The 27088-nt window shown below is 37.2% G+C and overlaps 1 protein-coding gene across 1 annotated transcript in view; it reads left to right on the forward strand.

Moving 5' to 3' along the window:
• Positions 1 to 27088, forward strand: part of LOC122815075 — a 3014144-nt gene that overhangs the window by 44017 nt on the left and 2943039 nt on the right. Inside the window, exon 2 of the mRNA XM_044087319.1 lies at positions 13317 to 13497. Coding sequence (XP_043943254.1) covers positions 13317 to 13497 — 181 coding nt within the window. The remainder of the gene's footprint in view (positions 1 to 13316; positions 13498 to 27088) is intronic.

The following is a 27088-nucleotide window of genomic DNA, read 5'->3' on the forward strand; positions in this document are numbered from 1 at the left end:
AGACTTCCGTATAAAGCAGGGAATTTTCAGGATTATGCAGGAAACTGCTTTTCAAATGAAAATGTTATTGACATAGATATCCCCCAAGCTTCTGTACTAGATTCCCTCCTTTTCTCACTTTTCATTAATGATCTCGTCTCTGATCTAGACCAACTTAATATAGTCATATTCACCAATGATCTCCTATTGCTAGAAGCCAATAAATACTGCAACAAAAATTGCAAACCAGCTAAACAAAACTGTGTCACTGGACAGACAGCAGCATAGTAATAACCACTATGATATCTGGCACATCTCAAAATCTTATAAAAAAACACACCTATTCAAATTTCAAAAGAAGCTGTCAATATTTTGCCACTAATAACAGAATGAAAATATCTCAGAATAAGTTTGGATCCAGCTCTCTCACTAGCAAAACGTATTGATAATACCATCAATAATAATCTAAATCAATTAAAAGAATGTAAGATTTCTCACCCACTTACACCAACACCATCCAGTGCCATATCTAGTAATGTTCTCATACCTAACACAGAGTATGGACTCCCTCTGATACTTCTGCAGTCTGGTTCAAATACACACAAAGCACAAACAACAGCTGACACAATCTGTACATTTGTGTTATTAAATCTCTGCCAACTCTTAGAAAAGCTCAAATGGCTACCTGCCGCCCAAAGAGCAACATTGCTTCTTTCACATATTTTCAAAGTTCTAAAAATGGGACACTGTCCTCCTGAAAAGAATACACAAATTAAGTATTATGATTACAACCTGAGGGCAAGTCAGGAAGAAGCATTAACTCTTATGAGACCCTGCTTCAAAACTGCCACAGATGAAAAATCTTCTCTAAATTGGGCTCAGCTACTTGGAATCAACTCCCAGTTGAAATAAGACAACAAAACACTAGAAATATTCAAAGCCAAGCTAAAAGAACATAAGATTACAAATAACAATGTTTATGCTTTCAAGGCAATTGCTAATTGCATGTCTTTTGCATAAGAAACTGTATCATTGTATAAGTCAATGTATCAGTTGTATAGAAAAACTGATAAGTAATGAGTAGAACTATCCACAGTACCATTTATTTCTGTAAAATATTTGTTTCAGTTTGTTATCTTATTTGACTGAGTGGTTCTGTTTGCTATACTTATAATTCTTTGTTCTTTTCTGTATTATTCAATACGGCCTTGGGCAAAGGCTGCAGAATTGTAGTTAGAGTGGCGTAAAGGTGTCAGCCTTCCCAGATGCAAATAAATAAATAAATCAATCATTCAATAAATAAATAGAAAGGATATTTTTGCTTGCAACATTTTAAAATTAAAGAAGAGTATTTTATTTTGCATTTCTGGTAAAACCGAAGCGCTTTAGAGCTCCATGTGAGGCTTAAACTGTTGCAGACAGCTTGCTACACTACAAATGTAGCAAGAAGTTTGTTACAATTTAAAAACAACTGAAGAGTTTCTTTTTTTAAATAGAGCATAACTTGAATGGACCTGTGGACTTGGCTTGGTTTGTACATGAGAAGATCTTTTTTATTTTGCTCCTGACCTGGCTGGTTTGCTCCATTCAGAAGTGCTAGATTCAGTTGAGGAGTATCAGATTGTATAAAGGCGCTGAGTGCTTGACAGCTCTGTGTGACTGAAAATGGTCTTTTGACCAACCCACCTTCACATTTATCAAACTATAAATAAATAAATAAACTGCTTGATACACACCTGCATATTTATATTTTTGTCAGCTTCTCTATGGGGACTGTCGTCCACCTATTGTTGAGTATGTATTGGTAGTGTATGTCATTCTTGGTTGGTCAATGTTTGTTGCACAGTCAAGATACCAGGATGGATCAAGAGGAAAAACGCTTGCCTTTCTTACTTGACATTAGGACAGGGCCCATGTTCTATTCCTACAGCAGGTGTTCTTATTAAACATATCACTATATAACACTTCAAGTGGCAGAGTCACAGTGATTATTGTTCTGTGTTTCATACATGTATATAAATTGTGACATAGAGGGAGATAGGGGAAACTAATATTTGCCTATAAAGTCATTTATGACTCGATTTTTTACATCTGAAAGCATATAATTGCAGCTTAACACAAAGACATAATGATATAAAATTAGACCTTATATCCTTACCCAAACCTAAGAATGGTGGTATTATAGAAAAGTATAGTAGAAATAAGTAGTGAGAATATAAAGACCATAGAAACACACTCTTAAACCCACTGCAACATCCTACCTTCTATCTAATCTAGTCTATGCTTCTCTAATTCTTATAAATACTAACACTTTGTAAAAAAAAAATAGAGCAATGTTATAACAAAATTTTAAGTTTGCTGCCAGGTTGTGTAATCTGCCTATACAGTCCCCCTCTCCCTTTTGCATTTATGCAGTGGCAAATCGTGCTATTGGACTGTAGGACTGCAGCCCCCCAGCTGTAAAAGGAAAAGAAAAAACACTAAATATAATTTAGAGTGTCCCAGATGTCTGTGCATGTGTGCTCAGCATTTCCCGAACCCTGTACTGGTTAAACAGCAGTCCAGATTAGGAAACAAAGCATCAGACTGTAGATGCCCCAGAAGTCTATGCGGTTACAACTGCATAGACTGGAAGGAGATTGGACTGTAACTTCTGCAGGCTCGATAGCTATAAGCCTGTAGCTGCTACTGTCGTGGGACCAAAGTCTGTAAATGCTGCTCTCGCAGGACCGCGGCAGAGCTTTTTCCACGGAGTTTTGGTGGTGTGAATTACTGACTATGGATGGAGCTTTTTCCACGTAGTTGGGCTGGTGAAATTACTGACTATGGATGGAGCTTTTTCCACAAGGTTTGGAGCTTTGGTCTATGACTTCAGGTAGTGTGTGTGTGTGTGTGTGTGTGTGTGTGTGTGTGTGTGTGTGTGTGTGTGTGTGTGTGTGTGTGTGTGTGTGTGTGTGTGTGTGTGTGTGTGTGTGTGTGTGTGTGTGTGTGTGTGTGTGTGTGTGTGTGTGTGTTTGTGTAAAATGTGCAGTCTCCAATAATTTATCTGTGGCATGTAAAATCTGGTCATTCCTTTGGCAGCACATAAACTAGGACTCAAAGCTGTCCACCGAGTTGTTCAGATACTTAGTATCCATTACCATGGATAAACATTACCAAGAATAATATTGTGACATTGTGCAGGATCTTCATATTTAACAAAAACATAAGAGACTAGATGAATAGGAAAAGGTAAAATTGTATTGTTTTGGACTTCTCATTTTTTTTATAAAATATGAAATCCCTGAAGAATGACAGGTGTACCAACTAGGGGCACATGGAATAAAATAGCATAGTAAAAAAGATAGCTCAGGAATGCAGATACTACTTGTACAAGTCCTGGTAGTGATTTATGGGAGGTTGGATCCCATGAACACAATATTTATTACTACTGGATAATCTAAATACTAGGAAGAACAAGAGAACAGATAGAGAGTAATCAAAACTCAGGGTGGGAAGGTGGCTGTGGTAGGTGGTTGGAAGGTTTCTGTGCCTTGATGCGACAAATAGCTCAATCATAATAATCTCCTTATTTTTCTAAATGTGAACCTAGACCCAGGTCCTAACAGAATCTAGATGGAGAAAACAGATTTACAGGATGCTTTGCACATATCAGTATGTTGTGGAATCTTATGTGAGTGAGCACCCATGTCTGCAAGCGGTAGGATGGGCCTGCAAAATACCTGGACAAGTTTTCAAGACATGTTCTTATAGAGTTACTAATTACTGTTTCTAACCCTGGGGTGGGCTTCTCAGTGCTCTGTTGAAGTAACATTCATGGTATGTATTTTTCTGATGCTTTACAGACTCACTAGAGGTAAGTTATATATATTTATCCAGTCTGAATATATATTAATAATGAATAATTGCTAAATCTGGAGGCACGCCTCAGTCTTTCAGGCAGCACTAGTGGGACATGTCTGCAAACTAATGCTGAATCTATTAAAGGGAGAGTGGCTATTAAGAGAGCAACCACAAACTTTAATTATTATTTTTTTTTTTTGCTGCAGCTCATTCTAAATTCTTCAATGTCAAGGTCATGGAGATGTTTGAAGAGTACATATTTTTTCTTTTTTTAACACGATTTTGGTGATATTTCAAATTATTTCTGAATGTAATACTGTTTATTTTTTTCTGGGATATACCCAGTGAGTCATACCAACAAGCACCCTTGTAGCCGTTGGATACCCCCAGAAGATTAGCACGTTAAATGTTTGTTTAGGAGGAACCATAAGGCTGATAACTGTAAGCATTGCATATTGTCTAATACAAAGGCACAGGCATGAATAGCTATGAAATGCAAGCTTTTGTCTCTCCTTACTGGTCCTTCTGCTTCTGCGTCTCCTTTTAAATCATTACAAAATGAAAGAACTAGGGACAACAACTGGAGCAGAAAGATGAAAAGTTTAAGCAGTGGGGGTTCCTTCAGCTAGTAGACAGATGCAGATGAAGACTGAGGGACCCAAACCTGAAATACCTAGCAATGTAGTCTGCCTTTTGACAGCTGGAGCACAGGATGGTTCCACCACTCCAAGATTGGGTATCTGCTCAGCATCTCCTGATGTCTCTGCTACTCAACATTACATAGACAGATTCAGAAGGACAACTGATAGCTGAGCATTCCACCTTGATCTTTTAGGCAGGGATCAAATTTTCACCTAAAGGTGAAGGATTTATAACAGCCAAAGGGCCTTCTGATACTGATAGCTAGTCAGAGAATCTGACATGTGGTTAGGTGTGTGTGTGTGTGTGTGTGTGTGTGTGTGTGTGTGTGTGTGTGTGTGTGTGTGTAAGCGTGCATGCGTGCACATGCATGTGCATGTGTGTCAAAATGCCCCAGTTAAATATACCTGGTGGCTAGAGACAGGCTCAAACCCTGAATTCTCTACCCACTACTACTTGTGAAACTTTTTCAGATTTTTGCTCATATTTTTGTTCTGTTTATCATAAAATTTGTGGTTTTCTGGATTTTGAATTAAATAATGACAGACATTTGAATTTCAGACTTCATATTCTTCAGAAAGTACCTGGTTACACAAAACCTTTTATTCTAGCAGTTTTTAATTTTGAAATTTGTCGCTATTTTTGGGGCTGTATTCCCCCATTATTGTTTTTTTCCATTTTTTTGTGCTAAGAGGTTGAGAGCTATGGTAAGAACTGAATTCACTGAATAACTTTAGGGGCTGTATTCGCCCATTATTGGCTTTGTCCGGGTGTTTTGTGCTAAGAGGTTGAGAGCTATGGTAAGAACTGAATTCACTGAATAACTTTAGGGGCTGTATTAAGCCCATTATTGGCTTTGTCCGGGTGTTTTGTGCTAAGAGGTTGAGAGCTATGGTAAGAACTGAATTCACTGAATAACTTTAGGGGCTGTATTCGCCCATTATTGGCTTTGTCCGGGTGTTTTGTGCTAAGAGGTTGAGAGCTATGGTAAGAACTGAATTCACTGAATAACTTTAGGGGCTGTATTCACCCATTATTGGCTTTGTCCGGGTGTTTTGTGCTAATGCCTGTCTTCATATCCTTCCAGTCACCATTATCTTCCCTCTGTTTGTCTGACATCTCCTACAGCATCACACTCCTACTACTGCGGTGTCTCAGCTCCTCCCTTATCAGTCTTGTCTGTCTTCTCTGTTTGTTTCTGTGCACAGCTACCGAACCTACCCTTCCCCCTTACCTTCTTTATACTTTCTTTTTAACCTACCCTTCCCCCTTACCTTCTTTATACTTTCTTTTTAACCTACCCTTCCCCCTTACCTTCTTTATACTTTCTTTTTAACCTACCCTTCTCCCTTACCTTCTTTATACTTTCTTTTTAACCTACCCTTCCCCCTTACCTTCTTTATACTTTCTTTTTAACCTACCCTTCTCCCTTACCTTCTTTATACTTTCTTTTTAACCTACCCTTCCCCCTTACCTTCTTTATACTTTCTTTTTAACCTACCCTTCTCCCTTACCTTCTTTATACTTTCTTTTTAACCTACCCTTCTCCCTTACCTTCTTTATACTTTCTTTTTAACCTACCCTTCCCCCTTACCTTCTTTATACTTTCTTTTTAACCTACCCTTCTCCCTTACCTTCTTTATACTTTCTTTTTAACCTACCCTTCTCCCTTACCTTCTTTATACTTTCTTTTTAACCTACCCTTCCCCTTACCTTCTTTATACTTTCTTTTAACCTACCCTTCCCCTTACCTTCTTTATACTTTCTTTTTAACCTACCCTTCCCCTTACCTTCTTTATACTTTCTTTTTAACCTACCCTTCTCCCTTACCTTCTTTATACTTTCTTTTTAACCTACCCTTCTCCCTTACCTTCTTTATACTTTCTTTTTAACCTACCCTTCCCCTTACCTTCTTTATACTTTCTTTTTAACCTACCCTTCCCCCTTACCTTCTTTATACTTTCTTTTAACCTACCCTTCTCCCTTACCTTCTTTATACTTTCTTTTTAACCTACCCTTCTCCCTTACCTTCTTTATACTTTCTTTTTAACCTACCCTTCCCCCTTACCTTCTTTATACTTTCTTTTTAACCTACCCTTCCCCCCCACCTTCTTTATACTTTCTTTTTAACCTACCCTTCTCCCTTACCTTCTTTATACTTTCTTTTTAACCTACCCTTCTCCCTTACCTTCTTTATACTTTCTTTTTAACCTACCCTTCTCCCTTACCTTCTTTATACTTTCTTTTTAACCTACCCTTCTCCCTTACCTTCTTTATACTTTCTTTTAACCTACCCTTCTCCCTTACCTTCTTTATACTTTCTTTTAACCTACCCTTCCCCCTTACCTTCTTTATACTTTCTTTTTAACCTACCCTTCTCCCTTACCTTCTTTATACTTTCTTTTTAACCTACCCTTCTCCCTTACCTTCTTTATACTTTCTTTTTAACCTACCCTTCCCCCTTACCTTCTTTATACTTTCTTTTTAACCTACCCTTCTCCCTTACCTTCTTTATACTTTCTTTTTAACCTACCCTTCCCTCTTACCTTCTTTATACTTTCTTTTTTTCCTTCTCCAACTTACTTTCTTTTTATAAATATACATATCTCAAAGGGCATCTGTTCCAAAAAAATGTTACATTGTCTTTCCACCACAATCCTGTTCATTCTTTATCACTTTCGCTTAGTGATTTCCTCTTCTCTCTTCCTCCTATATTTCCATTTTCACCAATTCATTTGGCCCAATATAGATTAACCCACCCTGTACTGGCCCTTTAAAAGTGCTAGGTGCTTTTTTCATCTTGCCGCTTCTGAGTGTGTCTGCGTGTGCTGATCCTCTTCTGCAAGTGTACACATATCACATTCACAAACGTTTCTTTTCCCATATTACAGCTGCTAACCAGGGATGTGCGTTCTCATCATGGTCCCTACTCTGGCTACGAGCAGGATATTTAATGAGTTACTGACTTCATATTGCTTTTCCACACTGTCAACTCGTAGTGAGCTCAGGGTCTCATCATTCACAATAGGTAAACTGCAGCAGATGTAATGCATGAATTCCAGAGAATATTTATGTATTATACGATGAAGTGAAAGAATCCTTGTTAATGTGATCACACTGAAAAGTTATCAAAACAAAATTAGGACAGGAACATTAAAGAGCAAGCATATAGTAAAGAGGATTAATTAGGAGAAAACAGCAGTGGTCATTTCAGCTATTTTGTATTTCTTTACAGGTACCTGATTTAACCAAGCGCCATAAAAGAAGTCAGAAAAAGTGGAGAACCATTTCCATAAAATGCTAAATCTCTGGATGAGGATTTGCACTTTTATAACAATTCTTTCTTACTGGAATGTGTTTGCACAATCTGAAGGTATGTTTATGTCAGAAAGTTACAGTTAAAGGCTATGCTTTAAATGCAATCATTTGTCAGTTGTGCATTTGTGGAATGCTAACAGCAGGATTGCAGTTATGCAGAAAAATTACTGCTGTTAGGAGAATACATGAACATTATTCTGTTTTGTTTCTATTCCATTTCATTTGTTTGGCAAAGTACTTCACTTTATTGTCAATTTCTCTGATCATTTTATACATTTCAGCAATTTGCACACATGTAAATTCATTTATGCATAATTAGAATAATTACATAAGTAGTTAGGAGAAGTAAGTGAGAATATCATAAGATTAGCAGCACAGCATAAACAATAAAGAAATATATAGTTTTGCAAGGATAATTTGGCCCACCTATTCTGCCATTTTATTACTTATGATATTTGTCTACCTAGTGTTCAACTTTATTCCTCATAAAACACAAAAAAGATGCTTCACTTTTGCATAACATGGAATTTTAGTTCATTTTCTGTAACAGCATATTTTCTTTGTTGACTGCCTATATAAAATTCAGAAGTTTTGCTATTTGATCACAGTTTCTTGCAATATATCTAAAGGTTTTGTATCAGAAGAAATCTAATGTAATATCTGAATATACTAACATGGTAGCAAGCCTGTTTGTATGTGTTATTTGTCAACAAGTATATGGCAGTACTAATCATGATAGCAAAGCAACCTAAATGCTACTAGTTAGGCTGAGCCTATGACTGCAAAAGGAAGTCATAATTATCTCCATTATTGTAATATTTACTGATCATCTGCGTTCCCTAATGCCACCATGGCTACCTTGATACATTTCATGAAAAGTCAGTCATATCTTCTTGGTCCGTATCAGAAGGATTAGTTGCTGGTTTACTAAGGTACTACCCACCCCTTCCTGTTTAAAAGAATACAACTTCCTGCTCTATACTCCTGAGCTACATTTTTAGATAATCTCCATTTGTAATTTCATTTTATGTTATTCCACATGGTCCATTTTGTTTATTGTTCCTTCTGAGGAGTTCAAAGTGCTTTCAGCATGAGTTGTTCTAACATTTTAAATAAAATAAAAAAAACAATGTTCTAGAATACTAGTAACATTGCTAGTGTATGTAATGCAATACACCCTGCACACAGCTTACAACACAGTGATTTAAAAGTCTATGATTAGTTTTATACTTGTCACAATCATAACAACTAATTTGATTCAGGATATGTAACTGTGACCTATTTTATTCCTGCCTTTATTCTAAGTAAATAGGTGACAAGTTATAAATGAAGGAAAGGCATGACCTAGCACAATGTAAATTCTAAACCTGCTCCTCCATTTATTAACATTTCACAGTGAAAATGTTTGCATGCCCTTCCTAAACTCACAGGAAACTTTTTCCATTTCAGCGAGCGAAAGCAGAGGTTGACAGAAAAACCCATGTGAGAACATTCAGGAACTTAATACCCTAGATGACATGTTAGAATCTGCAGGTGCCCATGTAGTTATCCAATTCCTTCTTGAATTTAATCATTTTGGGGTTGAGTTTAATAGAAAGGAAGGGTTTGTTTCATAAGTATGGAAATCTTTGAGACATGACTTTGTCACATTTCATAGTGTGCCGGATACTGTATTTTTATTGAGGTTGAATGTCCTCTTGTGTTCAGGTCACCTTACGGGGACATTCTAAGCAAAGGCTTTCAAAAGATGTCCTTAAATGTTCCATACAGCAAACACATATCTCCTCTAAGACCCAAAGAGAAGAGAGATCAAGGTATACTGTAGTCCATCACTATAAGACAACCCTTGAAGCCTTTTGATTGTCTTTTTGAGGAATCTTTGTACCCTCTCCAGAGTACCATATGTCATCTGAGTAGATTACAGAACATGGTACAATATTAAATAATTCTTATGATAAGAATTGTATTAACAGGGAGAATTGTCATTAACAGTTATGAAGATTGGATATAGTGTTACAAAATTAAAGGTTGTTGTGTATAAGGGCTAAGGAGTCTTATGATTTTGACATCACTTAGCTGCTACTCATCAATAAGAGTATACAAAACAGGTATTTTTCTTATGTTTTAGTGCCAGAATGCTATTTTTTGATAGTGGAGGAGGGAACACCATTAATACTACACTATATCTGCTTAATGTTAAATGCTGTTTGAAAAAACGTATTGTTCATACTTCTAAAATTCTTTGCTCAAGAATTTTAGACAGAGACAAAAATAATGGGGTGGAGTGGGGGTGGGGAAGCAAGGGTCCAAAATCAGGGACATTTTTTAAACTTAAACAGTTAAGAAAACAACAGGTTTTGTTTGCATCAGTGTGTTTTTTTCTGATAATAAGAAGCATGTAAGTCTAATGTTTGGCATTATTAACCAGCTGTAACCCCAATATTTAATTTGCCATAAAATCAAGAATTTTGTGAGGGACAGAATCTGAATAGAGCATGTTCAAAATCTCCTAGCAGAAAGGTAAAGCATTGATGAAGAGGCTGTCAAACTGAAGAAGGTGACATTCATTGTGATGGTAACTCATATGGTTCCTGACTCAGGTGAGATAGACCAGCTGGCCAAGAAGACTGGAGTGACCTTGCCAGCAAAAGCTTGGGAATGGAAGGGTTATGGTGAAATAAAAATACTATATTATATATAATACAGAAATACTATAACATGACTTCAAAGAGGTTCTGCCAAGTTAGTCAGCATCTCACAAGGATATGGCAGGACTTCATTCATACTATCAATCAAGGTTGAGGGTACCCAAAGGACACTGCCTCACAACCTTGATTGCATCTTGAAATTTTACCCCCTGAAAAACATAATCAAGAACTAGAACAAGGTACACCTGTGGCAGAAGCAGCACTCATTCTGGAGAAAATTCAGTGTAAGTATGTGGGCATAACCCTCACTGCATTCATACAAGAGACATACAACCTTCAGCGGTGGCAATGACAAAGTGCATGTCACATGATCTTCCACAGCGCTTGCTGTTGTATGCAACTATGAGTTTTCTGCAAGTTCTTGAAACAACTGTAGACTGAATTAGAAAATTTCTAGAATTCTTACACAATTGTTTAGGCTAAGAAGCTGGCTTTTTTTTATTGTCCGTTTAACCTCATTTACTGTCACAGCTGACACACAGTCCCATGACGTATTGTTCAGTGTGAAACAACTGGGATGAGAACTATCTCCTCCACATCTAATGTCAGAATACTCTCTCCCAGAAAAGACTATATTGTATCTTCATGTGGAAGGTCATTGCCCTCAGTGAAGGAGCTTGAGTTGGTTAGGGTCTTGTTCGTGAGTGAAGGCAAGAAAGAGCAAAAGAACATAGCTTTTCAAGCACTGAGCCTGCTTTTTGCTTGTGATGTAGGAGCTGAGTTCTTGCATAAAAGTTTTGGTTTACTTGTCAGTCGATGTCCCACTCTTGCCCACAGTCATGATGAGCTGTGGAACTGACTGAGGAACAGCATTGTTGGCACAGCTAGTGGAACTGCATTTTTGTAACTGTCCAGGAGCACAAGCACTGAGGAGATCCCTATGAACAGCCAGTAAGAAATCAACTGAGGTGGTTTGGGCACTTTATATGTATGGCCACTGGATATAAAGGAATGATACAGACACAAATGAAGAGATTACCCAGACTGATAGAGCAAAGAGGGGATATTACAGTAGCTACAGGGTTAAGGTGGAGGCTTTTCACTGACAGCTGTTAGAAAATGTAGCGCAGGAATCCAATGATCTTGATTAGCGAGATGCTTTTACTGCATCCTGATCTGAGCTGGACAGTATAAGATGATTGAAAAAGACAAAGAAAATGTAGCCAAGTCATAGTTAACCAGTTGTTATTGACCATGTGTGACAGGGTTAAGCTTACCAAGGTAGCACAAAGGGACACAATCTGACAGATTCCATCAAGGGACATTAGAGGAATGAAAAACAGCAACTGGAGTGTGGAAAATAAATATTATGAGATCACATCCTTCAAACTCTCAGAACGTTTGGAGAGGGGAGTACATAAATCATAGGTCTTCTCCTAGATTAGGAGGCTGGTAATCAGTACCTGGATGTGGCAATTTGAAATTCCAAGACTAAAGTGTACATTCCAAAACAGCAAGACCGAATATGCAAAAAAAGAGCACTTATAAGCTCAGGGCCACTGTATCTCACAGCCTTCCTTTTTACCTGAGGTATGCCAATCTTGGAGTTAGTATACATAAGTAGTTGGGGCGGAGCATGCAGGTAGACCCCCACAATGAGTGCAGTATGCATTTGCTCTCCTCCAAAAAATAACTTTAAAGGTGAAAAGTGATTGTCAGCATTTACTGTCCTCCTTTAGTTTTTTTTTTTTTTTTTTGTAATTCTAGGGCATAGAATTATTCAGGAATGACACCATCAGACCATTGTGAAACACATTGTGCGACTGAAGGTTTTTACATTTTGAATGTTTCCTACTCATCTAGTGTTATAGAATTATGCTAAACTGCAAACATTTTCATTTATCTGTTAAAGAACTGAATGTTGTTAGTGCAATGTAAGGGCCTTAATCAATTAAGCAAACTTCACCAAGATCTGATCATTTCCATTAAAGTCTACTAAGACATGCTAGTAAAATAAATAAGATTATCCTAGACATTCACATAGAAACACAGAAAATAAAAGAAAAGAGAATATGAAAGTCAGAAAAAAATGTCACCCCCTTAAAACAACTATTACTGTTTGTTAATCTAATCTGCAGGTTAAAGAGGTAGCATTACTAAATACAAGCTGGTGAATTCAATTAATTCTTATCAAAGCTGCCATGCAATTAAGATAAAATTAAAGGTGTCATCCAAATTTATGGAGCTGGAGTGTACAATGCATGGTTTTGAAAGGCAGCACAAATGGACATCTCTAAAGGGGATCATAGTGATGAGAAAGGTCTTCAAGCCCTAAATGCAGTGACCCCAGGGTTGGTATAATTTTTAGTAGAGATTTAGAGGGTGCAGCTCCTTACCTGGATGTGTGAAAGACTCTTACCATCATAAAAAGTTTACTTTAAGTAATAATTTTTTTAGTGGACATGTAGGTGATGCATCTCTTTACATGTGTGGCAGGAAAGACTATAACCATCACAAAAAATTGAAACATTATTTTTAATGAACTTTTAAATATATTTTTTTAGAAGTGTAAGTGTATTTCAAAACAGCACTTCCCTGTACTTTTCAATAAGATTTTTTTTTTCATTCAAAAATGTATGTGTATTTGGAAACACTTCCGTGATGAAGATTCTAGGCTGAAACATTCTCATTCATGAGAAATAGAGTGGCAACCAAAAAGAATAATAGAAGATGAGAAAGATGCAATGCATGTTATGTTATACTGTGAAGTTTACAGTTTAAGAAAAAAAAAAGTTTAGTTACTTTATTTTAGTCCTGCATTATTGGTGAAGAAATGTTTGATTGGATTAGCGCTGAAGGAATGTTTAAACTACCTTTTTTTCTTTATAGAATGCGCTACGACAGGAGCAGCAGATATTGTGTTTTTGGTAGATGGATCTGGGAATGTAAAAGAGTCTGATTTCAAGATTGCCAAAACCTTTATCAATGGGGTCATTCGCTCTTTCCAAAATATACTGCTGGGCAAAGACGGTGTACAATTTGGTGTTGTGCTGTTTGGCAACAAGCAAAGGTAAATAAAAAACAGGGCATAGCAAAATTAATTTAAAATGGGTGGCGAAAGCCAAACACACTCTGGCTAGGCTTATAAATGCCCTAGGGCAGATAGCCTAGTAAGAACCTATGAACCTATGAACCTATTTATCTGCTTGTAAGACAACTGAAGGGAAAATTTAAGTCTGACAAATGAGCATGTCTGAAATTTGGTTATAAAGCTGTTCTCTTCAAGACTGACAAAAGGAAAGAATCATTGCAATCTTAATAGTATATGACTGTTCATCAGATCAGGTCATAAGAATTAGGAGAGGAAAATATGAGTGATATACACACATTCAGAAATATTCCTTTTAGAATATTCCTGCTTGATGGTAAAATGACTTAACCATTATACATTAATTATTTTCTTAAACTGGGCGTGGCCTGTTTCGATGCTGTAGGTTCATAGGTAGGTACTGGGTTCGCTGCACTTATAGGCCATTTTAAACCTAGTGAGTTATATACTTTTTGTGCTTGAAGTAACCTCGCCCATGTAGTTACAGACTGGCCTTACCCATCCCATGGTCGATAATTATATATTGCTGCTAATGAGAATAACTGGGATTATACCATAGATTATTTGTGGGGACCCATGCATGGAAAAAAAACATTTAGGAGCTGCTTCTGTCCATTAGAAATAGAGGTGGCAGTTTTATAGTATATTTCTGTTGAATATGGACAGGGATGAACTTTGTTTTATGTGGATGGAGAGTCTGTTCCAGAGCAACAGTATCCTCTGAGAGACACACCTGTCCTTCCAAACTGTTCTGTTGATGATGCAGAAGAGGTTTAGATCTCAAGACCAAGTATTTCTGGTGCCATCTGACTTTTTAATGTGCAGTGAATCCATCAGTAATGGGTCAGAGGATGCTTTGTATGCCACACACAGGTCAGTTCTTAGCAGTCTGTCAGATGCTGAGTATAATGACAGGGCTTTGAGTCTGTCCATATAGGACATGTTGTTTAGGTCTTGTACCTTTTACTAAGGTACCTCTGTGGGAATTCCAGTTATTGCATGTGTCTGGACAGATACATGCCAAAGGGTCCTAATCAGGGCTGGCTAAAGGGGGACAATGACATCCCTATATCTAGATGCAACCCCTTTGTTTATAAGCTGTGTAATATAGAAGGGCTATCTTACAATAATAGACACATGTTGGTCAAAAGTTCTGTCACTGTCAACATAAGTTCCTAAATCCCAAACAGATGGGTTAACTCTTAGGGGTATATTGTCAACACGATAATTCCCTGGGGTAGATGACTTCCCAAAGGATACAATAATGCTTTTTATTGCCTTTAGTTACAGCCCATGATTTATTCAGGACAAACCTTACTTCAGGATGGCTAAGTCATTTGGAGATTTAATGATTGCTTCTAGCTTGCACTCATCTGCAAACTTAGTCAGCCAGAGCCCTTTGGTGTTGGCTTTTACTTCCCCTATTTTGATTATCTGTGTCTTATCTGTGAATCAGTTGGCAATCCAGCAGGTGACATAGAGGTTTATTCCCAATTTATTTAGCTTTTCTACCATGCCTGAGTGGGGAATTGTGTCAAAAGCTTTGGCCATATTGGGCTATGTGAGGCGTACAATTTTGCTTTCATCCTTTTCTAAAAAAGTATCCCCAGCTGAGTAGGCATGACTTGCCCTTAACGAATCCAAACTGAGACAGGTCCAGTGATTGGAGGTCCATGTGCTCTAATTGATTAGTTCCATGATAAGTCTTTCCATGGCTTTGCATATGAGGCTGGTCTGCCTGGTTCCATGAAAGGTTGTCCCTTATACAGAGGAATAACTGTTGCTGTCCTCCATTCACCTGGTATGAGACCTGTATTGAGGGTGCGACTGAACGGTGTTGTTAGTGGTGTGCTAACTCATGCTTCATGCTGTTTAAAATGCATCCTGGGATATTGTCAGGACCCACTGATGCAGTATTTTCAGCTTTTGATAGTACTTTTAGGATATGGTCTTGTGTGATAGCTGGAGGCGAGCCAGTTTCACGTATATCTCTGATTTGCAAAATTTGTTTGAAGCAAAGTGACAACTTAATGTGGGGATGCAGTCTTTTCTTTTTACTTAAACTATATCTACGAACTATGCTTAGAAGCTTATGCTAGTCTGTGAACAGCCTTGCATTCATTAGCAGGGGATTTATATTTTGCACAGGTTAAATTATGATTTATACAAATGGTCCAGCATTGTGATCACATGGTCAAAGAAACAAATTACACAAGTATTTTATTTTTTATGGCATCAGAATGATGCTCTGTCAGTGACTTATAGTCTGTGTAATGCATCACTGAAACTGGCCTATTGAATCAATGACAGACGATTGCTGTGTAAATGTTTACAAGTATACTTATGACTATGTCTAAATGTTAGTCATGGATTACATACAATGCACAATTATGTCATTCCAAGATAAGAGTGATGTATGCTTTAAAGTTTGTTTACCAAGTACACCCACTATATTCAAAGGTATATTTCTAGAAGATGCCTACTAGAAAGTAAACTCTGGAACTCCCTACCATCTATTCTTATTTCCACATCATCTCTAACAATATTTAAGCCATCCCTAAAAACTATACTTATCAAAGGGATCTGCCCATGCACAACCCCTGGCTGATAACTCTCCATCTCCACATGCTCCTCTCCAGTTCGACTGCTACTTTACTTCTTATCACAAATCTCAAGCTTGCACTATCCTAGAATTAAAAGAAAGTAAAATGCTATTTTTATCCTTCATTGTAGGGACCTTAGTCTTTATGGAACTGTATAAAGTACATTTATCTAACTGATCAGAATTTTTCTGTTATGCATCTCTAAAACTCATTATAAAGGTTATCATAGTTGTATAGATCTTTGTTTCTTGTCTGTAATGCACTGTTGTATCAGGAGGTTTTCTCCCCCTGGGCCTCCACTGAAAAAGGACGGGTCCAGTCGGACTTTCCTGGTAAACAAAAGTAAAATAAAAATAAATAAATAAATAATAAGATGTATAACTGAAATTAGACTAACTGGATGCAAAGCAGCCTGATGGAAGATGCTAAGACCAATAATTCCATTATCTCTGCGCACACCTCAGATACAGAGCTACAAGTAACACAATCAAAACTGTATACGAGGAACAGTAATCAAGTGCACTATAAACAACACCTTATTTTTTGTACACACACACTTGCATAGACACTTGCACACATATGCGCATGCATGCATGCAACACACACACACACACACACACACACACACACACACAGACACACACACACACACACTCACACACACACACACACAAATAGTTGCACACATATGCGCATGCACACACACGTACAGAAACATGTACACACAACACACAACAAAAAATATATCTTCCAGTTTGTGCCTTCAGTACTATGTGTGCCAACAACCATCAATAGTCCATGATTCAAATTTCCCTTTATGGTTAAGTCACCGAGCCCCTGCATTTACAAGCAGATTCATATCTGATATAAGCTTTTACTGCTTTTGTGAAGTTTGGATGAGAGGACAGTGATTTGGTTTCATAAGAGACTGCATTCCAAAATTTGGGATTGTCGAACTAATAATGCCTTAGAGGTGTAGTGAAGTGATTGTGATGGAATGTCAAGGTCTCCCTTCATGATTGAATTAGATATATCACTAACAGGCTGAGTATTGCTAAACTATGGATTATGAGCAGTGATGTATAGTAATCCAGGTTTAGCACTTACATAATATGTTAATGAGAAGTTTGCTCTTGGAACTTACAGGTAAACATCTGGAATCAGCCAAAGTGCTACAACAGTGGTGTTCTCCATGGAAGAAACCCATCAGCAAATAACAGATTTTGCTTTTTGCTGTGTAATTTGTTTAGTAACTTCTTAGATGAAGCAATTTGGGAAAAAAAAACATGAAAAATTAAACAGGCAGTGTAAAACTTAGTAGCTTCTTAGCATGAATGGTTACAGTTATACACTTGGCTAGAGACTTCTTAGCTTGTATTGAGAGAAGACTGGGTATTTGTTTGCTTTGTTCTGAACTAGCCATAACTTTGGAATTGTCTTCTTTATGGAAAGGGAGTAATTGGGGAAGGTATCCAGCTGCATACAAAAGTACTAAATATTTATAATCTTCAGTACTTTCCATATGAACTTCATCAGGACCAGTAATGGCCAGTTTTTTATGACCATTGTATTCAGATTCACTTCCAAGAAATAATAGAAAGCTAGGAGGACCATCAGCTGTGGTCAAAAGGCTGTGACCTTTAACCAAAATGCTGTTTCATGTTATCCAGAAAGTGTAATGAGCGGCCAGAAACTGATACATGTGGCAAGTATCTTGTGACAGGATCTAGCAGATGTAAGTTGTTTTGCTGTTAGCATTCATACTATTAGCATCTGCTAAAGCAGGCAGGCCCTGAGGCAGATTATAGTCATACTGGAGGATTTTATGAATGCAGAACAAAATGCTTTCAAACAATCTGAATCAATATTCACTGTGCTTCATTTAAGGTTTGTCTCCCTCAGTTTTATCACTTCAGTGTTGGTTTTGTACTTAACTCTCAAATCATAGGTTGATTGGTACTTACCAGGCTATTGATCTGTGTGGATTTTAAGAAGCCTAGCTTTATATTCCCGTGGTAATTTTTAGCTCTTATATTTTGCATGCAAATAACTCAGAGCCAAGTAGGAGAAGGAGAAGGTTGGGACATTTTCTTATTTCTCTTATCCATAAGGGATATGGGTGCTAACCTGAGGGTGAACCTACAGTTTCCCATCCATTCATCCAAATTAATTTTGCGTACAATAAGCGAAAAAACTGTGATGTGATAAGTACAAGGGAGAGTCATTATTACCTTGAATTATATTATGTAATGTTATATGTCTGGACTGCCAACTCCATCCTACAAGTTAGTGGTGGTTACCTAGTGAAGACTGGTCTAGCCATTATAAATATATGTCTGTGCAAAAGAAGTAACAAATAAATACTGCCAGCAAAAATAAACTAATGAAATCTTGTCCAACATTTTCATTTTATTGGACTAAGCTTTGTCAGATCCAGTGCTTGAATCTGAGCTACCCACTTTAGTGGAGTTGATCTGGAATGAAATATTGAATCTTGAGCCTGCTGGGATTGGTCACTTGTTTTGACTAATCATTGGGGAGGTGAGGAGAGGTCACCTGAGTCACTTAAAGTTCTAAACTTAGTAATGGAAAGCAGATGGGGAAAAAAGAGTGAAACTCCTAATAGGTGCATAAAGGAGCAGCAACTTATGAGGCATGAAGGTTGTGTTATTCCACATGCCAAACTACCTGAGGTATTGAAAGATCTTAGTAGCCATGGCTACCTGTTGAATCAATAGCCTTTTTTCAGTGAACTGAAGGGATCTTTAGACTAAATTGCTCTATCTCGGGGATGATACAGCAGGGGTGAGGCCCCTGCTTCATAAGTTGCTGAGGTTCATAGGTTCATAGGTGCATACTAGGCTAACGACTAGCAGGACCCTTATAACCCTAGCCATGTACCCCAAATGTAACCCATACATTTGTTTGATTTATATAGGGATGATTTACTAAATGACTATATGCATCAGAGACATATCTGCCAGACCCAAGGTGAATTTCTGATTATCCAGTCTAAGTTGCTCTTAAATAGAGATAAGGAGGAACTCTTTTTCAACTGGATGGGGAGCCTGTTCCAGAAAATTGAATTCTATGAGAAAGATATATGTCTCTCCAACATGCCCTATTTATGTCTCTCAAGCAAAATTTAGATCTTTTAATTTAGTAGTTGTGATGTTTGTTTTGTGGATGTTCAAAAGGTTCATCAAAACAAGAGCCCAGTGATGCATTGTATGCCAGGCAAAGATCACCTCTCTGAAGTCTGTATGATACCGAGTAAAGAGTCAGGGCTTTGAGGCAATCAACATTAGAAATTGAGTTTACTACCTATATTCTTTTTCTAAGAACCTTTGTGGATGTTCCATTTGCTGCATGTCCATGTACATTAGTCCATGTGTGTGCTGTGTGCTATGTGAGGTGGGTGTTATGTTTCTGATTTTGATAACCTGATGTGTGCTTGTATGCAAGAGTTTAGCCTTCAGTGTCATTGTATAAGTACACCTCTTGCATACTGGGTTTACTTCTCTAAGGATTAAGTGGTTGTCAGCAAACATGAGGTAACTGCTACATTGTCTCAGGATGCCCATATTCACCAAGCTGGCTACAGAGAAGTTAGGAAATTGCATATCCATACTGCTCAGTCCTTTGGTTGGTGAGATACAAGGAGTGGTGTATTGGGGTCAGAAGTCTACTAAGGGTGCTTTGTTGGTGCAGACTAATAAAGGTGCTTTAGTGGGACAGATTATGTTTAACAGTACTAAATTCTACTAACTTTAATATTTACTCTGAATTCTACTAAATCTGTAGGTACTGAAACTCCTATATCAACTAGGTGCTCTAAGCTTGTCAGCCTGCAAGGTATTTACTCTGTATTGCTGCTTTACACGGTACAGTTTTATGGCCCATTCCATAGGGAAATTTTGCTTTCTAGGTGTTTACTACTGTAAAGGGCACTGCTAACTCATGCACATGTGTAAAATTTATAGCAGCACAAAAAGAAAAAAAAAAACATAGAACTGAATAATGAGTCCCCTCTGGCCAATAAAATGACTACACTATGAGTCATTTTATTAAATTTCCCAACACAGACAGCCCAAGTAAACACCTCCTGTCACAAGATAAATAAACCCAGTCCTGCTAATTTAAAAACACAGTAGAAGAGACCCACAATTACAATGCTACCACAAATATATTAAACAACTAACTGAAAATCCATTGATGAAGGCATTGACAAAACAGTCTTACAGTGGCAACAGTGAGCTGAAGAGCAATTTTGTTACAAAAAGTACAGTGAAATACACACATAAAAGCAGGAATCAAAGCAATCACTCCAAATAACTTAAGGAAGTTCGATTTATCAATCAAAGGTAATTAACTTTGCCTGGATGGCACTGGATACAAGTAAACACTTCTGGAATGCAGGCTAGGACTCCAAGCCTTGCTGAACTCTAGGAGAATGAACAGGAGACAATGTGTAGTAAATGAGGTTTACTCAAGAGCAATGCTGATTTGCTAGCTGGGCACTCAGTGTCATGGGTCTATGAAAACAATGGGTGGGAAGATAGATAAATAGATTATGCAATAGTCAATAGCAATGAAACAGGGGCGGCAGGGACTTTGGAAATCAGATTACCATGAAGGGTGGAGGCCAGAGACACAGCCTTATAAAACTACCGCAGCAAAAGGTGGGAATATTGGGAACATTTTCGAGGAACAAGCAGGCTAGCTAGAAAGGCATCCAATCAAATAAAGCCAATGTTTGAGCTCTTTCTTTTAGTGGGGGTTGGAGCAGACACAGAATAAAACTTTAAGTAGGTAAATGATAAGCTGAATATGAAAGCACTGAAGCACAAACTAGAGCAGAGACAATGCTCTCACTATTGAACGTCTGCTACAGTTTAAGGGAGCAGCCTATGTAGAAATTTAACACTGTTTATGGAAAAAATACAGTAATAAATGAATAAGGCACGAATCTGGCAGTAGCACACAGTCCTTCCACAAATGAATTAAACTACAAGACTATGGCCAAGTAGGGTTTAAAAAAATAAACAGATAGCTTTTACAAGTAATTTTACTTGTGGAAATAGAAGTGCAGAATAATGCAGAAATGCAATCTTCTCACAACAGCAAATGAGCAAATTAAAATATATGGCTAAGGTCCCAGAACAAACTAAAAATGCAAACAGATAACTTTTTTGGTTAAAAAGTGGAGAAAAGCAGAAAAGTACAAAGAAGTATCACCACACAGGTCACTATAAGTGCAACTTAAATATTTAAACAGAACTGAAATAATTCTGTTTCCTTTTTGATGAAACAATAGTTACTGAATTCCACACCTTTCCAACACGTGCATAAAAGACCATGGGTAGGGGTAGCACTGTGCTAGAAATAGCAAGCTAGCTGGAGAGGCATCCAATCAAATAAAGCCAATATGGGACCACTTTCAGAAACTTTAGCTTAATGTGTTAGTGAGGGATGGGGCAGACTCAGAATGCAACTTTAAGTAGGTAAGTGATAAACAGAATATTTACATACAGAAGCACAAACTGGAACAGAGGCAATTCTCTCACCATTGAACTTCTAGTAGAGTTTAAGGCACCAGACTACGAAGACATTTACCAGTAACATGGTTTATGGAAAAATGCAGTACTAAATGACTAAGGTAGAAATACGACAATAGTACTCTGCCCTGCACAAGTAAGAATTAAACTACAAGGATATGGCCCAGTAGGGTTTAAAATACAAATGGATAGTTTTTATAAAGTATAATACTTATGGAAATAGAAGTGCAGAATAATACAGAAACACTGCAGTTTGCATAAAATAGCACAGCTGATCGCAGGCCCAGAGGAGCTCTGTGATGTAGAGTAAGGCATTGTGTGAAAAAAAAGGAAAACATTAGAGAAAGCATCTAAGCTACAGACCAGATCCTGTGTCAAGTTAAAGAGTGGAAATATAATGGCTAAAAGTAATGCACATATAAATGAGTTTAAATTGTGAACTAAATTTAATGAAATACTTGCAGAACCATAAAGAAAAAGGAGGACAGAGAAGCAGGGGATCATGGGTAGGAGGAGGTGTATAAGTAGCTTGGAAAAGTTTTATCTGCCAAGTCGTAAGGGTTAATGAAAATTGACTCTCTTCCACAAATCTGCATGTGCACTAGCTTTGTACTGACAGTACACGTTTTGCAGACTAGACTGGTATCATTGTGGGTTTCAGATGTTCTTCTCTTAACTCATTCCCTCCAATAGAGCTGTTTTGCATTATTACATTAACTTGCAGTGAGCATGGCCTCAGCCTTTTAATAAATTAAGTTATCACCTTATAGTTCAAACAAATATTCCTATCTCTAAAACCATAAATGTTACTAGAAAACTGTAAAGTGCAAAGTATTCAGCAAAAAATTAACTTTTAAAGTGGTTACATTCATTCAACTCTAGATCTTAAAGTGAACTTATTAAACCACAACTACAGTAAATATGTTTTTAGTAATGTGGTATAAACAGCTTGTGTTATCTTAGTAACCATTCAAGCAACACACAATACCAGCAGCATTTTCTTCATAGAGCTGAGAGCTTTCATATGAGGCTAAAAAGTTCTGTGTCAGTTGATTGTAGAGATATTTAAAGAGAGACAAAAATGATTAAAATATAAATAGTAAACAAATATTTAGTATCACCTGCACTGGACAGCGGTTAAATATAAATACTTTTCTGTTTACCTCTGTGTAAACTTTAACATGTAATATTCTAATGCTTTGTACGTAGAGTGTTTTGGAATTATTAATGCAAATATGAATAAGCCATATCCTACTGATGCATCTAGGTGTCAATTATAACTGCAGAAATGCCCGAAGATGTCACTAGGCTGTAATTGATCAAGGGATAAGTAGAAAAACAACATATCGTACAATAATTCATTCCATTCTGCTATGTTTTGTGTAACCCACAAGTGCAATGAATGAGCCAAACTATAAAGCACCACCCAAAACACAAAATCTAGTATTGGACTTCATATATCAGTATTTAGATGACACACCACAAGTAATACCCCATCTGTTTTAGTAAGAAACATTAAGCACAAACTTGTGTTGTCACACATTCTGTTTATATATACATATTTCAAGCAAACTGGACTAGTATAACAAAGTCATTAAAATAAATTTACCATAACGGTTTCTAAAAATGTTACTGATTACTGCATAAATTCATGAAGCTAAAATAAAGGCAATAGCAGCAAATTGTGTACTCACTCACAAATTGGTTCAGCAATATCCTTATTTATGGGGATATGATAAAATGAAGTATTTAGGAGTATGAATAAAAAATGATTCTGGTGTGGTAGCTAAGGATGTGGGAAGAGTTAAAAGACAATACAAAAACTGAAAAAATGGAAGCTTTGTTATATGGATATGGATAATAACATACAAGCAGGCAAAATGTTTTTAGTCCATTTAGACTTATACATAGGTCAGGCATATTTTTATCAACCAGATGAGAAGTTGTGAATAGCAATTAATAAAGAGCTAATGGACTTTACGTAGGTGGGGAAGATGGCAAGAGTCAAGTGGGATAAGCTGATTCTTCCAGTAGAGCAGATCGGACTGGGATTACTCAATTTGAAGGGGTATTTCAGAGCTACACAGTTAAAGCCTCTATACATAGCACAAGAAGAAAACTGTAATTCAAAGTGGAAATGGATGATGTTGAAACAGGGCGGAAGCTCAAAAAACAAGGAGATACTCTAATTCTGGATGCAGGCCTTTAAGGAGAATAACAATAATCATACAGAATATTATATCCATAAAGTAGCATAAAGTAGAACTATGCCAGCACAGGAATGGAGAAAGGAAATTCTGCTGATAGGGATGATTGCAATTAGTGATATAGACAATAGGCAGGAAGATCTGAAATTTACTGGAGAAAACTGGCAAAAGGAACCAAGGTATTGGGAGCAAATAACTACAGAGGGAAAGATGATAAATTGGGAAGATGACAAGAATATATTTGGACTGCAGGTTAGAGATTGCTTTCCCTATCAAGGATTGATATCAGAGTATAAGCAAAGACAAAGAAATTAGGTGGTCCTAAACAAAAGACCAGCACTGATAGAGTTTTTAGCAGAATGTAGAACAGAAGCGGCCATTAAAAAAGGAATAATTCGTAGAACATAGCATAATAACAATAAGAATCAATCAAAGGAGGTTAGAAAGGATTGGGAAGAGAGATTAGATAAGCAATTCACAAAGAAACAATGGAAGGATATATGTATGTCTCCCAAATATGCAACAAAATCTAGAAGATTTAGCATTTTTTGCTTGGAAATGTTTATGTAGCTATTTGTATACCCCAAGTAGACCCCAGAGAATTTTTCCTCAAGTAGATAACTAATGTTGAAGGTGTGACAGGGAAGAAAGAGGTAATTGGGAACATTTTTTCTGGGAGTGCAGTAAGTTGATGGACTTTAAGGATTTCCTGCGGGATGCACTGTTGGAGATGCTGGGTAGGCAGATTGGTGTTTTGAGGGAATTGATTTTTCTGAGCTATAATACAGAATCAGAACTGGCTAGACATGGTAAGATCTTGCTGTCTCTAATTATGGTGGCTGCTAAAAAAGCAGTTACTAGAAAATGGAAATCAAAATCTAAACCAACTATGAGAAATAGTGAATATATTAACAGAGATAAAATAACTGGAATTCAGATTGGAAGATGAGAAATGGGATGTGTATTTGTGTGTGTGTACTTCTGTGAGTTGCTTCCAGATAAGTCTTAGAGTAAAGGCTAAGTTACGTGATAGCGTTAGTGTTTTGTACATTTGTTGCTGCATGTGTGTGTATGTGTGTGTATGTGTGCGTGTGTGTGATGCTGTGTGTGTGTGTGTGTGTGTGTGTGTGTGTGTGTGTGTGTGTGTGTGTGTGTGTGTGTGTGTGTGTGTGAGCGTGCACCCATGGGAGTGTTTCCATGTTAGGCTTAGAGTAAACATTATATTAACTGATAGCGTTAGTGTTTTGTACATAGTTGCTGTATGTGAAGTGTGTGTGTGTGTGTGTGTGTGTGTGTGTGTGTGTGTGTGTGTGTGTGTGTGTGTGTGTGTGTGTGTGTGTATGTGTGTGTGTGTGTGTGTATGTGTGTGTGTGTGTGTGTGTGTGTGTGTGTGTGTGTGTGTGTGTGTGTGTGTTGTACTTATGCTCATGTGAGTGTTTCCAGATTAGTCTTAGAGTAAAGGCTAGATTAGGTGATAGCTTTAGTGTTTTGTACATTAGTTGCTATATGTGAAATGTGTATGTGATTCATTAATTAAATCTATTCATTCTGATTAATCAACTCAGTGACATGTCATTGAATCCAGGAAAGCAAAACATCTATCTTATATAGTACTTATGTATGCATGTGTGTATATTTATAAGTATATATGTACATATTTATGGATAATTTCTGGCCAATCAAGCCAAACCCCTCTAGCTGTGGACATACATGTTTCTGCATTCTTATGGCAACATCAGCACAGCATAAGAGGAATGTTTGACTTTTAGAAACACAGGGTTGTCATACCCAACTGATATCCATAAACATTAGGGCGTCTACAAAATATCCCAACTAACAAACTAAAACAATGAATAAAAAAGTCACATAGGATAACCAATAGGTTAAAAAATGCGAAAAGAAAAATCTTGCAAAGCTAGACTTTCCACTGTGTGATACCTTACACCTCTTGCATCAGAGGTAACATGGGGTATGTGCAAATTACCCTTAAAGGATATCAGATGTTTCAGCTAAATGGCAATTCTGAATGTCCAAGACTTTTTCTTCTACTTTTACTTTTAAGTCTATTTATATTCAGTTTCAGGCCAAACACGCCAAACGCCTCTAGCTGTGGACATGCATGTTTCTGCTTTCTTATGGAATCATCAGCACAGCATAAGAGGAATGTTTGACTTTTAGAAACACAGGGTTGTCATACCCATCTGATATCCATAAACATTATGGTATCAACAAAATATCCCAACTAACAAACTATAACAATGAGTAAAAAGGGTCACACAGGAAAACCAATAGGTTAAAAACACAAAAAGAAAAATGGGACAAATAGAGAGGCACTGATTAAGGATATCCATTATTGTTCTGTCCTTCATTTGAAGAGGAACGCATGTTCGGGAATAGTTTATGCTGCCAGAGAATGTCTTGTAGGATTTGCAAATGTGGGACACTTGAAGAAGATCCCTAAAGTTTGGATCAGCTCATGAGAATTGCTCAAGGGTTAGTTATTAACTCTGGGACAGATCAGTAGGTCATGGAAAGATGGTCCAGGACAGTAAGAAGTGTGGATGCTTTGGCAGACACAACACATATGTTCTGGATCTGCCAAATAGTGAGAGGTACATGGAAATGGTGGGTGAGGGAATGGAAGGGGAATTTTTGAGAAGCAGATTTCAAGAGATTGGAGGTGCTTACTCCTAGGCATGGAAGACAAACCCCAAGTATAGGCACAATAGAAAAAGTTCAACATGAGTTTGTTTCTATGTGTATATCTGTGTGTGTGTTGAATATGTATATATGCATCTATATCTATAAGCTGATGTCAGTTTATCAATTTGGAGGATGGTTGACAGCTGTTTTGCTGACCACAGATGTTAAAACATATATATATATTACACACACACACAAACACACACTCACACACACACACACACACACACACACACACACACACACACACACACACACACACACACACACACACACACGTGTATCAGGAGGTGTGGGATGCAGAGGAGTTTGACCTCCAGCAAATAAGATTGATTTTAACTTTGCATGCTGTTGGGGTATTGTCAGTCAATCTACTATAAGGTAACTCAGCTTACATACAGACACACACACAGATATATATATATATATATATATATATATATATATATATATATATATATATATATTATATAATGTAAAT

This window comes from Protopterus annectens, chromosome 11.part0, assembly GCF_019279795.1.
Source record: "Protopterus annectens isolate FY-2018-M chromosome 11.part0, PAN1.0, whole genome shotgun sequence".
Lineage (NCBI taxonomy): Eukaryota > Metazoa > Chordata > Ceratodontiformes > Protopteridae > Protopterus > Protopterus annectens.